The sequence below is a fragment of the Dama dama genome, chromosome 13 (assembly GCF_033118175.1).
Source record: "Dama dama isolate Ldn47 chromosome 13, ASM3311817v1, whole genome shotgun sequence".
NCBI classification, from domain to species: domain Eukaryota; kingdom Metazoa; phylum Chordata; class Mammalia; order Artiodactyla; family Cervidae; genus Dama; species Dama dama.
In genome coordinates, this window is record NC_083693.1 from 62,552,711 (window position 1) to 62,567,091 (window position 14,381).

Here is a 14,381-nt window from a genome sequence, read left to right on the forward strand (position 1 = left end):
ATGGAGAGGTGGGTGTATGTGGGCGCCGACTCCGTAATCAGGAAGGAGCCCCTGCTTGTGCCAGGCTCCACCTCTCCAGCAGCTGACCCTACATTCTGCCGAGGTCTGGGGGAGAAGGGGGGTAACAGGGAGCACTCACCAGGCTTCACAGTGGCAGATTTCCGGCCTCGCTTGGCAGGGGACCGCTCCTCTTCAGAAGTGACGAGCTTCCTTTTGCCCGAGGGGACCCCTGTGGTGGCACGAGGACTCTCTGGGACCTTTCGGGTAGGGGTTGTACTGCTGCTGCTGGAAGTGGTGGGGGTGGCTGGGGAGTTGATGTTACTTCGCCGTTTCCGTTTCCCTTCCACCAAATTGTCTGCGATACAATGAGCCAAAGGCAGGTCATCTCCCATGGTCTGAGGCCCTGACCTCCAAGAAGCTGAGCACAGCCTGATTTAGAAACCACCACACCCTCTCCTCCACCTCCCACATGGGCAGGAAATCTCTTCCAAGGCCACCATATTTTGTTTCAGCTTCTGCCATGACTAAAGTGTGTTTGGTCCTTTACAGAACTAGGGACAGAAAAATCTGAGGACTTACTATTGAGTCCTGGCAAGAAAACAAGAGATATGCAGTGGCTCCCAATATCTGAGAGTTCATTACCATCTCACAGACCACAGAGGAATAAGACTGAAGGAAGCTTTACTTCCCCTTACTCTGAAAACCACTACTCTGCCCATGAGTAGGCCAGGGGTCCAGAGGCAGCAGTTCAGGAAGCCAAGGTCTTACCTAAGCTGATATCTGCTGCCTTGGTGAGGGGCGTTACCGCCTCATATGGGCCCAGGCCATACTGCTCTCGCAGTCTGTTTCCTTGCTCCAAGGACAGGATGACAGCCATCCGCTTGTACCACTTCCTTTGGCCTTCTTTCTCAATGCTGTAGTAGAGCTCTCCAGACTCCTTCCTGTGCCCTTTTACCACTCCTGGGTGGGGAAAAAAAACATAAAAGCAGCCTGTTTAGGCTGCTCGGCATCTTCTCAGAGCAGGCCTGAATCAGGGAGTTATAGGTGGTCCAAGAGAGGACTGAGGTTAGGACTGAGCAAACTCCTAGCCGTCAAGCCCACAGACCACCACCACTCCGGATGCATGCAGACACCATCCAGGGATTGGAACATGAAGGTTCCCAGCAGCAGGAACCCTCTAGTTACAAGATAAAGGTTCCTAAAGCCAGCCTTTATGGGTTGTTAGCAATTTCAAATGGTTCTCAAAATGAAATGCATGTGGTTTCTTAATGGTCCCATTATAACTTACTAAACCTTTCCTTCTTCGTTTCTTTGGAGGCTGGGTGTTAATTCTTGAGTTAAGTCACAGATGAAAGATGACATCATCTCAAGAGAAAGCATGAGTCTGTGTAGCAAAATCGAAGTAGAAATACAGAGCAGAGAAAGGAAGGAAATAAATCCTGCCTCTGCTCCCTAAGCTTCCCTCTTTATTATCTGCTTCTCTGATCTTGCTCTGATTCAGGACCTAAAGATAAGGCCTCCAGATCAGAAGGAACTCTGATTCAGAGTTCCAGATCAAAAGGACACTGGGCTAGAATTCAGGAGACCTGAGTCTAGGCCTAATTCTGCTGCCACCAAGCTGTGTGATCTTGGGCAAGACCCATTTCCAATGCTATGAAAAAGACACCTATGTAAAGATAAATATAAATATAAAAACAGGGCACTAATGTGAATACTTTCTCATTCCTATGAAGAGAAAAATCAGTGTATTCTTTCCTGTTAGCCAGTGCTTGAATGAAGGGTTAATAGAAACCCAGAGCATGTACCAAGGAAGTGGGGAAAAAAAAAAGGAGAAAGCAGGCCTTAGTTTTCTCCTTATCTCTGCCACAGAGTCAGTCACTCTCCCCTTGCTTGTTCATTTGCTGGCTTAAATCTCTATCACCACACTAAATCCTCAAGAACACAAGGCCAAGGTCAACAATACCCTTCACACTAATGAAGCAGTCTAGTCTAACATCAGTAGACAGCCTCAATAAATGGGACCCAGAGTCCCCTTCCCCTGAATACCACAATTCACACAGGATAGAGAACCGTCTCTGTCTTAAGAGGGCCTAGCATGGACTTCCAACAGAGGCTTTACACTGGAAAGAGGAAAAATGCATTTGACACAAACAATGTAAGTCACAGGCCATAAAAGATCTCAATCTATGTGCTACTGATGCTAAGTGAAGCTAAGTGTTACCCAGAACTAGAAGGTGAGGTGGTTCATTTAACAATGAAATAAAGCAGCAGACAGCAAACTACTGAGGAGTCCAAACAAAACAAAGTCTGAAGAGACTTCAACCGACACATTTTTGCCCAGTATCCCAATCACTGTTCCAAAAAACCCCTGTTAAAGAATGTTTTTAAATGACAAACTCAATGAAACATGTATCTCCAAATCACCTCATAGAAAAGAGGCAGTCCATTCAAAGAATGGACACATGAAATAGTCATGACAGGCAGAAATCTTTCACCATCACCAGTACAGGGGATTGGCTACTTTAGTTTAAAAAAAAAAAAAAAAGAGGCATGACTTCTCCAAACCAGAGAATAAGTGGTGAGTGTGCAGACATACAAACACAGCACTAACAACTTTTTCCTAAGTGCAAATATCTCAATATATCTGCCACTCTCACCAACTTAAGGTTCCCACCAAAACAGGTACTAAGTTTACAAGTCAGAGTTGAAAGAACAGAAAATGGAAAAGGAAAACCACTAACTTTCAATGGAGAAAGTTGGCAAACATCACCTTCACCGGTGATGAAGGTGAACATCACCAGAGATGCCCTCTGGCTGTCACCGACTCCCCTCCCACACTCAATGTGATGAGAAGGGCACTTCACTTCTGTAGCATTCTTTTCAAAAACTCACTAGCGCCAACCTAACCAAGAGAAAACATAAGACAAACCCAAACTGAAGGACATTCAAAAAATACCTGACCAGTATGTACTCCTCAAAACTGTCAGGGTCATGAAAAACAAGAAAAGGTTCAGAGATTGTTACAGATCCAAAAACAAAAGACATGTGAGGACTAAAGGCAACATAGTAATCCTGAACTGGATCCAGGAACAGAAAAAGGACACGGAAAAGCTGGTGAAATCCCTAAGTCAGGAATTGAGTTAGTGGTAAAGTACCAAGGTAGTATTCTTCACTCTCACAAAGGTGCCAGGTTAACGCAGAATGTTAACAACAGGGACGGGGACGCTGGGCGAGAGGCACAGGGGGCGTCTCCATGCTGTCAGTATCTGCGTGTTGCAGATTCTGCGTGTATATAAATTTTTTCCAAACTACAAAGTTTATTCAAAAATAAACGAAGGGAGCAAAGAACAGCAGACGACAGGGGTGAGAGGACGCAGTGTCAGGAATGAAGTTTCTGACTAGAGGACATGGAAGAGCACTGAGGCTAGAGTGAGCGCTGCTGGTGTTAAGAGGACCACAGAGGCGTAAGGAGGGGTCTGGCTTCTCCCAGTACCTGCACTGAAATACTCATCCTCCGAGAGGGCGGTCACTTCCGTGTCCAGGGGGATGGGGTCACACAGCAGGATGTCTTTGCCCAACACGTCACACTCGTACCCATCATCAAAGAGCAACTTGTACTTCCCAGCTCCGACATCTCGTGTGATTTTTCCAGAGTAAAAATAGCCATTGGATGACCACTTGGCTACAACACGGAGCCCGACAAAGCTGTTCCCTGGAGAGGAGGCATCTAAGCCATCTGAAGGGCCAGCAGCAGTCTGGAATGGAATCTCGGGAGAGTCGCTTCGACGCAAAGCACCAGCACCCGTGTCTGCCCGTCTGCTGGAGTCTGGCGCTCGAGGCATGATACGGGTGAAGGATTTATCGTCCGGCGACATGCTAGGTGAAATGTCCTCTATGCCCAAGGGGCCAGGCACAGCTGTTTCCCTAAAGTGAGATAAGAGACAGGAGAAGGCAGTGAGAATAAGCCAAGAGCAGTACGGATCTAACAATTTTCCCACTCCTCTGGCCATGGGTCTCCAGCCCGCTCGCTGCTAACCCCATCACAGGCAGAAGCCTGGTGTCTCAGGGGCCTCACTCTGATCCCGGCCCACTCCCCAGTCAGTGCGGGCCCCTCTTCTCCCTCCTGACACCCCACATACTCTCTGCTCCCCTCTCTTCTCTCTACTCCCTTTTTTTCTGAACAAGTCACAGACTAGTGTATCTCACACTACCCGGGTACCTGGTTCCAGTGGTCCGAGAAGGCGGGCGGCCCCTTCGCCCGCGCCCACGAGGCGTGACTGGAGCCTTCCCTGCCTGTCTGATGCCAAGGCCCGCATCACCATCCTCCTCACACACTGGCGTCCCTGTCTGACTGACCCCTTTTCTAGGACTAGAGAATGAAGACAGGTTAGTCTGAGAGCACCTGCTACCGGATCCTTTCTTCACAGTCTCCCCTTGGTCCTCAAGACTACATGCCAGGCCAGCAAGGGCTGAGCCTCCAGGGCAGCAGGAAGCTGGTCCACACACCCACCACCAAGTTAGCTGGGAGCGGGAATCCTTCTACATGCCAGTCTAGACCCTCCTGACAAAGCTTCCTACTGCTGCCCTCAAAAACAGCACATCCACTCCTGCCCTGCCTTCTCTTGTACTTCAGGCTCTGGGTACCTGCAGAGGAAAACAAAAGGCTAGGGCACGTGTCAGGTTGGGGCCACTACCCCGGGCTTCCTGTGCCCCCGCCGAAACCCCCAGAGGCCGCAGGAAGTGGGGGTGAGGGGCAGGAGCCTGCACCAGCCTTCCTGAGGGCCCCTCACCTGTTTTCCACAGTTTCTCAGGAGGTCTACCTCCCACAGGGCTCCCCCCACCTCCCACGCAAACCCCAAACAGGAGAGGAAGGAAAAGGGGAGGAAGAGGAGGAGCTGATCGAGCCTAGGAGGATGGGGGACTTCCCATGACTCCCCTGTTCCCGTGACAGTAACACGTCAGCAACCCTGCCCCTGCGGTGGCTCTCTCTCTGGAGACCCTGTCTGCACCTCAGCTTTCCTGGGCCTCCTCGGGAGCTGGGCAAGGCAAACTCGGCAGGCTCTGTCCCGCTGGCTTTCCCTTTGGGCTGTCCGGCTCCCCTCCCGGAGCTGCCGCTGCTGTGCATGGCGGACAGGCTCGTCCCGCTTGACGTGCGGTGTAAGCTGGAGGCCTTGGAGGAGAAGGAGCTGATGTCCCCCAGGTCCCCTGAGGAGCCTCCAGTCTGTGAAGGGGAGACTTCCGTTTCGCACTCCTGACATTCTACGATCGGCTCTTCGGTCTCCTGCAAAGAAGAAAGGGGTACAACGGCTTGGAAGCGCCACAGGAACATAATGCTCCTGTAATGACTGGAGAGTCCTAGATGGCAAGAAATTTCAGTTTAGAGAGGTGGGAATTAGGAAGGAACTTTCTGGAATAATGGAAAGGTTCTGTTATCTTGCTTGGAATTGTGGTGACATATCATTGTCAAAACCACTGAACTGAACATTTAAGACCCATGCATTCTATAGGGAATATATACTTCAAGAAAATAAATAAACAAAGGTGATACTAGATCAGGAGGAGGGGACCTCTATTACCGGGAGCTAAGTTAAATTGTCTTTTTACTGAACCAGTTCACAACCGTTGGCTGCCGAGATGCCACCAAGATCCCAACGCAGAGGAGAGAGGTAACGCCCTAGGTGAAGGAATGCAGGGGAGCAGGCAGGTTGGCGGGGGGGGGGGGAAGAGTGGTCAGGACCCCTTCTGGGTACCTGATTACAGCAGTGGGCAGCCTGACAAGTTGTTTGAAATTAGGTATTTCAATATGTGAACAAGGAAATTAAAAATCACAGGCAAAACCAGATATAAAATGGTATTACTGTTTATAAAAATGAAGACCACAAAGATAGTAAGCAAAATATATGAATTTCTGATACCTACAGAGGACAGGAATATCGAACTGACTTTATCTCACTCCTGTGCCTGCTTTGATGGATTGGTAGTGGTTGCCTGGAGCTCAGTTTGAAGCAGCCTCTGAGGCTAATCCCCAGACTTAATGAGGAAAGGCTCTAGAACCGACTGGCAATGTCCCCCCTGGCACAAGACAGAGATTATAGGGCAGTTGCTGCCCATCTGCCTCCCTCCTCTAGACTGTCCGTGCATGATCGTGCCGGCTGCCAGAGAAAAGATGGAGAGACAAGCAGAGGACAGACCCTCCCCTCAAAGAGTGTACAGTCTCTCTGGGCGACAGTACGCAATGTGCACAGGCACACACATTTAAATAATGATATTGATTAAATGATTATTTTTCACCACTCCTTTCTTGAAAATCTCTTCTCTAAAATCCATAAAGTCACTTTTTCTTCTTTTCATCCTACCTGTTCAGCTAGCTCCACTTGTTTTTGGCTCCTCTTCCTCTGCCTATTCATTTTAAATTAGTATTTCCCAGGAGTCTGTTCTCATTTCTCTCCTCACTCTTCCGTGTTTTCCCTGGCCAGCCTCACATGACTTATTCTGACCTGTCTACCAACAACACAATGACGACTCAGCGCTAAGCTCTCACATACAAATGCCTACTGAACTCTTACCCTTGGATGTACCAGGTACACCTGTATCTTAACTCCTCCAAAACTCAAACTGCTCTCCATTTCCTTGCCTTCAATGAATCCTGGATGTCCCTAGTGCCTCTCACATCCCCTGCAGCTTTCTGTAGCAGGGTCTGATTCTCCTTAACAAAACCTCAATCCCTGGTTGGGGAACTGGATCCCATACACCACAGCTAAGAGTTCACATGCCACAACTAAAGATCCTGCGTGCAGCAACTAAGACTCAGCACAGCTAAATAGATAAATAGAAATAAATATTAAAAAAAAAAAGAATTTGGAGATGAGAGGCCTCCTTGCCCCCCATTGCCATTAACAGATGATTTCTACCTCCCTGCTCCTTGCTCCTACCAAACAATCCATCATCTGCCATTCCGTTAAACTCTCTCCTTGCCTCCCTGTTACTCACCCACACCCTCCCAACCCTCTCACGCATGAACACCTTACACACCGGTTCACAGCCTCCCCTTTTTCCCCCATGTTCATCATCATTTTTGAGGCTACCAACCAACTGATGACCCATTGAGCAAGAGGCTTTCCTAATCTAATCACACCATTAACCTTTTCCTCTCCTCTACCCCAGCATCTGCATCCACCAGCATCATTACCAGAACCTGTACCACCTCCAGAAATCTCACCCCTCTCCACTCACCAACTCCTATCATTTATCTCCTACTGTAGCCAGATCTGAGTCAGGATCATCTGCCAAGGTCACTGAACTAAAGCATGTGTTGGGAGCCCAGAACTTAAGTCAACCCCTTCTCGTGAACACAGCAAGCAAGCAGGGTCAAAACCAGTCCAGTGGGCTGGGACTCCAGGCAGCTTCTCAGTCAGACAGGAGACCCAAAGAGCAGCAGTGAACTACACCTGCTTTTGCAACTGTTCAGAAGTTCAGGCCTTGCTTTTATGACGACTTAGGTCCAGGTTCCAAGTCGGCCTGTGAAGATCTTTTTAATGCATTTGCTTATTCTTTTTCCTGTGTTCTCTTACTAGATACAGAGGCCACAGTAAGACAGAGTAGCAACCATCTTCTTTCCTGGATTTATCCTCCAAATAGCACAGTGCCTGCCACAAAAGTGGCTCTAAATAATATTTACTGAAGGAAGGATCTTCTCTCATAAACCAGTGTACTATTTATATTCTCCCAGTAAATGGTACCACCATCTATTTGGCTTCCCGGATGGTTCAGTGGGTAAAGAATCCGCCTACAGTGCAGGAGACAGAGGAGACGTGGGTTCGATCCCTGGTCGGGAAGATCCCCGGAGGAGGAAATGGCAACCCACTCCTGTTTTCTTGCTTAAAGAATCCCATGGACAGAGGAGCCTGTTGGGCTACAGTCCAAACAGTCGCTAAGAGTAGGACATGACCGAGTAACAGAGCACACATCTATGTGCCCTAGCAGAAAGCCCAGGAATCATGTACGGTTCCTCCCTCTGCCAATAATCCCTGCGGTCAGGAGCTCAGCAGCCCATCAATCTCGCCTTCTGCACGTATTTTACATCTGCTTCGCTCCTCCCAATCCCTGCTGCCACTGCCCTAATCTGACACTCTCTGCCTCTGGTCAGAACTTTGCCTCTAGCCTCTCCTGTTCCAATCAACTGTTACGCTGCTCCAATTAGACCCTCCCATGCAAATCTGAGCATATCATTTCTTTCCCCCAAATTCTTTAAAGGTTCTCCGTCACACAAAAGATAAAAATCTAAAAAAAAAAAAGAAAAGATAAAAATCGAAACTCTTTTCTATGGTATAAAAGCCTCATGCTCTGGGCCCTCACCAACCTCAAGCGCACCCTCTCTCATCATTCCCTACCCTTCGTTCTTGTTGCAGCCTAAATATTCACTCAGCATGCCACGCTGTCTGCAACACTTATAAGCTCCTTCACTCTGCCTGCAATGCCCTTTCTCCCCTGCCCCTTACCCGCCACACTCGTGAGCGTACATCTTCTGCGAGGCCTCTGGCCACCTTCAGGTAAGCGAACAGGCTCTGTGCCCTCTTTCTCACACACCTTTCCACGCCTCTACTGCAGCGACCACAAGTTCTGGATTTCCTGCACGCCAAGTGTAAGCTCCTAAGAGAATAAGCACACTGTCTTTTTATCTTCGTAGTAGTGCTAGGAACACAGCAACAAAGAAGTTGCTAGTAAATAAATGAATAAAAGACGATAATCAAAGGCTACAAGAGATGAGGGGAAGTTCCCAGAATCCTCTGACCTCGACCTGTCCACCTTCACACCTTCAGCCTGGCTGCCAGCTGGACTGTTCCCACCTGTGTTCTCTTTCCTTTCGGCCTCTGCCTGTGCCCGCCAAGGCTTCTTTGTAAATGAAATGTCCTTTCCCTGAATCTCTCAATATCTAAAACCACTAAGTTAGACCTCAGTGTTCAACTAAATTACTTTCTGGCCCTCACCCAAAGGATTTGTCAAAATTCCCTTCAGACAAGTTTCTTCCTCTTCTCCACTCCTACACAGACCTTCCTTTTGACACATGTCCCTTTCACTCTTAAAGAGATCGCACACTGCAGTAGTCAGGAAGGCAGGCTCTGGAATCAGACTCCCTGGAATAAATCCCACTTCCTCTGTTTATTAGCTATATAGCAATTAAGCAAGTGATTTTAACTGCTATGCCTCAGTTTCTTGAGTGCAAAATGAGAATAATATCTACCTCATACCTTAGTTGTGAGAATTAAATAAGTTAAATCACTTAAAAGTCCTGAGAATAGTGCCAGGCATATAGCCAGTGACCAATAAATGTTCAGTTCAGTTAGATCAGTCACTCAGCCATGTCCGACTCTTTGTGAACCCGTGGACTGCAGCACGCCAGGCCTCCCTGTCCATCACTAACTCCAATAAGTGTTAGTTGCTATTGTAATTTTATTTAATTACGGCAGTGTTTCCCAAACTATGTAACATAGGGATATAATAAACATTACTGTAAAAAATGTTCAATGGTCAAATAAGTTTGGGAAATTCTGGGTTACACAATAAAATAAATATCTTTACTATAAGACTTCTAAAGGCCTTTAATGTAATATGCACTGTGAATTCCCACAGTGGGGAAAGGGATGGTTACAGTTCTTGGTATTTTCTCAAACTTAATATTTATGACCATGGTATTTTTTTCCCTCTCAGAATATCTAGCAAGCCTACTATTTCCAGATATATACTTTAAAAAGCATCATAAATGCAGTAACGAAGTAATATGTGTAACACTTAAAACAGCACCTGGCACAGACTTCTCTGTAGACTACAACAGTTACAAAAACTTGTCATGAAAGCAAATTGTTTTTCTATAAAGCTGCTAAATTAGTAATTTCTCCAAAATAGCAATAACATTGAAAAAAATTTTGTAAACATAAAATTGAAGGTAGCATTCCAGTTCAAGACGGTGGAGTAGAGGAACATGCACTCATCTCCTGCGAGAGCACCAAAATCACAACTAGCTGTTGAACAACCACTGACAGGAGGACACTGGAACCCACCAGAAAAAGATACCCCACATCCAAAGACAATGATGAGGCCGCAGTGAGATGGTAGGAGGGGCACACTCATGATAAAAATTAAACCTCACACCCACCAGGTAGGTGACCCACAGACTGGAGAAAGGTAATACCAAAGAAGTTCTCCCAGTGTGTTGTGAAATTTCTGAACCCCAAGTCAGGCTTCTCAGCCTGGGGATCCAACAAAGGGACTGGGAATCCCCAGGGAATCTGACCTTGAAGGCCAGTGGGATTTGATTATAAAGACTTCTACAGGACTGGAGGAAACAGACTCCAGTCTTAGCACAAACAAACCCTTGTGTGCATCACAAGGCTCAGAGCAAAGGAGCAGTGAGCCCACAGGAAACTGAACCAAAACTACCTGCTAGTGTGGTAGAGTCTCCTGTGGAGGCCTGGATCAGCTGGGGCTCACCACAGGGACAGGGGTGCTGGCAGCAGCTGTCTGGGAAGGTCCCCTTTGGCATAAACCCTCTTGGAGGTTGCCATTAACCCTACCAAAGAGCCCAAGGCTGGGTCACCTCAAGCCAAACATCTATCAGGAAGGAAACTCAACCCCACCCATCAGCAGATAACTGGATTAAAGCTTTACTGAGCAAGGCCTTGCCCACCAGAGCAAGACCCAAGTTTTCCCACCAGCAGTCCTTCCCATCAGGAAGCTTACACAAGCCTCTTAGCCTCCTCCATCAGAGGACAGACAGAAAGCCAAGAAGAACCACAATCACACAGTGAGTAAAACAAAACCACATTACAGAAAGTTAATCAGCATGAAAAAGCAGAAAGTTATGTCCCAGATGAAGGGACAAGATAAAACCCCAGAAAAACAAATAAATGAAGTGAAGATAGGCAATGTTCCAGAAAAAGAACTCAGAATAATGATAGTGAAAATGATTCAGGATCTCAGAAAAAGAATGGAGGCAAAGATTGAGAAGATGAAAGAAATGTTTACCAAAGACCTAGAAGAACTAAAGGAAAAAACAAAGAGGTGAATAATATACCAGAAGGAATCAACAGCAGAATAACTAAGGCAGAACCAGATAAATGACCTGGAGGACAGAAAGGTGGAAATCACTGCCACAGAACAGAGTATAGAGAAAGGAATGAAAAGAAATGAAGACAGCCTAAAAGACCTCTGGGACAACATTAAATGCACCAATATTCACATTATACAGGTCCCAGAAGGAGAAGAGAGACAAAGGACCACAGGAAAATATTTGAAGAAGTAACAGCTGAAAACTTCCCAAACATGGGAAAGGAAATAAACAAACCAAGTCCAAGAAGCACAGGGTCCCAGGCAGGATAAACCCAAGGGGGAACACACTGAGATACACAGTAATCAAACTGACAAAAATTGAAGACAGAGATAAATGTTAAAAGCAACAGTGGAAAAATGACAAATAATATACAGGGGAACTCCCACCAGGCTATCAGCTGGTTTCTCAACAGAAACGCCACAAGCCAGAAGGAAAAGGCATGATATATTTAAAGGGATGAAGGGGAAAAACCTACAACCAAGAAGACTCTACCCAGCAAGACTCTCTTTCAGATTTGATGGAGAAATCAAAAGCTTTCCAGACAAGCAAAGTTAAGAGAATTCAGCACCACCAAACCAGCTTTATAACAAACGCTAAAGGAACTTCTGTAGGCAAGAAACAGAAGAGAAGAAAAAGACCTAGAGAAAATAAACCCCAAACAATTAAGAAAACGGTAACAGGATCATATATATCGATAAATACCTTAAATGTAAATAGATTAAATGCACCAACTAAAAGACATAGACTGGCTGAGCAGATGAAAACATGTGCATGTGGAGCCCATTATACAGAGTGAAGTAAGTCAGAAAGATAAAGACCAATACAGTATACTAACGCATATATATGGAATTTAAAAAGATGGTAACGATAACCCTATATGCAAAACAGAAAAAGAGACACAGATGTACAGAACAGACTTTTGGACTCTGTGGGAGAAGGCGAGGGTGCGATGTTCTGAGAGAATAGCATTGAAACAAGTATACTATCAAGGGTGAAACAGATCACCAGCCCAGGTTGGATGCATGAGACAAGTGCTCACGGCTGGTGACCCAGAGGGATGGGATGGAGAGGAAGGTGGGAGGGGGGATCGGGATGGGGAACACATGTAAATCCATGGCTGGTTCATGTCAATGTATGGCAAAAATAATTACAATATTGTAAAGTAATTAGCCTCCAACTAATAAAAATAAATGAAAAAAAAAAGAAAACATATGTATGTATGCATTTCCACTCACCATATCACTGTGTGACCTTCCCCCAATTGTATGTAATTTAATTACATACAATTAAAATTGTATGTAATTATTTTATATTTACAGTTAATCATGTTCCCATTATGGTTTGCAACTGTAATTATATTTTATTTTTTATAATTATCTTTTGATTGTGAAAAATGATAAACTTTTTTTTTTTTTTAGCTTTCTTTTCACAAAACAGTTTATTGACCTACCTCACCTGGCCGGCCACAGGGCCCTTGGGCCAGGGGAAGTATCAGTCTAGCTGCAGTTCGGCTGGGCTACAGCCTCTGCCCTGCAAAGAGGGTGATAAACATCTTTTATTATTGTGATTATGTAACTATTACTCACCTAATACCACTGTATCATGATTGGTCAACAGAAACGTTATGTAATTCTATATCATCTAAACCATCATTTAATAGAAAAACCTGTAATCACTATTTAAAATCCATATGCATATCAGAATTACCTTGAAATTTTTTGAAAACTACAAATATCCAGGTATTGATTCTTTTTTTTTTTTCCAGAGGTCCAGGTATGTTTCTAATGGGCAGCCATGTTTAAAAATGACTGGACTATATGAGGATCTTTTACTTTTATTGTTTCAGTTTTTCTATTTCACATTCAGTGCTCCCATTTCATTCAGTTTATGTTTTCCAATTTCTCCATCTCTTTTTTTGATGTTCTTTCTCAAGCCTTTATCAAGCATAGCAGAAAAGCTTTTGTATACATATATATAATATATATATTTTATAAAACATATGAATTTTTGCCTAACTAAAAACTTTATGACATTTTGATTCCACTTGTTTGATTTAGCATGAATGGAATGCTAGATTTCTAATTAAAAAAAAGATATACAACAAGCAACAAAGGTTTACTGTCTAACACAGGGAACCTAGTCAATATCTTATAATAACCTATAATGGAAAATAATTTAAAAAATAACATACGGGTATATGTATAACTGAATCACACACACAAAAAAGAATTCTCTTTCTGAAATTTAGTAATGTTTATCTTCTTGCCAATTTTTCTAAATGTCCTATGGACATCTAATAACAATGCATGAGATACAAAATTTTAAGTATATTTCTGTAGGATATGCTTAATATAAATTAATTAATTATATTTAAATTATTGACATTAAAGATGTTCCTATTATTTCTTCACTTGATAAAATATTCTCAGAGAAATGCCAATATGTCTATGATTATATATTTTTTCTTTCCCCTTATATTTCTTCTGATATTTGCTGTATCTATCTTTCTTTGTTGTTAAAAGTGTTTAATGGTTTATGATGTCTATCTTCTTTGTGAAACTGTATCTTTTATCATTAAAAATATTCATCTTTGTTTCATTTAAAATAAAAAAAATTTTTTTTAATTGAAGGTAAACCAGCATTTTAAAAGAAATATTTCTGGCATCTGGTGTATAATGAAGAATATAAGACAATTTCTCAAACTAAAATTAAATACTTGCTGACATGAGGGCCATAATGGCCCATTAATGAATAGCAGCAATAATATGTTCCACTTAAACTACTTACCAGTTTAATTCTCCCAGAGCACAATCTCCTATATGGCTAGCTGCCAGAATTAAAGAAAAGCGCTTGACTAAGGGATAACATAGCTATGCCTCTTGTCAATTACTAAAATGGTTCCTGGAGGAACTCCCCAGTGTTCCAGGGGTTAAGAGTCAACCTGCCAGTGCCGGGGACACAGGTTCCAACCCCCGATCCCGGAGGACCTCGCATGCTACAGAGCAACAAAGCCTGCACGCCACGACTGAGGCCGCACTGTAGAGCCCTTAAGCTGCACCTGCTGAAGCCCGCAGGCCCTAGAGCCCACGCTCTGCAGTAAGAGAAACCCCCACAACGAAGAGCAGCCTCCACATGCCGCAACCAGAGAACACCCACGAGCAGCAACAAAGACCCCGTGCATCACATAAATAAATATTTAAAAAGTAAAACATTTTATCATTTTATGTACCAAGATATTAACATATGTGGGCTTCCCTGGTGGCTCAGTGGTAAA

The 14,381-nt window shown here is 44.6% G+C and overlaps 1 protein-coding gene across 6 annotated transcripts in view; it reads right to left on the reverse strand.

Moving 5' to 3' along the window:
• The window catches only part of TP53BP1 (tumor protein p53 binding protein 1), an 88,607-nt gene that overhangs the window by 7,114 nt on the left and 67,112 nt on the right, over positions 1-14,381 (reverse strand). For 5 of the 6 annotated variants that reach the window (XM_061159239.1, XM_061159242.1, XM_061159240.1 and 2 more), the window contains 5 exons: positions 5,010-5,281; positions 4,220-4,369; positions 3,494-3,924; positions 769-960; positions 140-355 (listed from right to left, as the gene is read on the reverse strand). In XM_061159239.1, coding sequence (XP_061015222.1) covers positions 140-355; positions 769-960; positions 3,494-3,924; positions 4,220-4,369; positions 5,010-5,281 — 1,261 coding nt within the window. The remainder of the gene's footprint in view (positions 1-139; positions 356-768; positions 961-3,493; positions 3,925-4,219; positions 4,370-5,009; positions 5,282-14,381) is intronic. The other variant, XM_061159241.1, reaches the window with a different exon arrangement.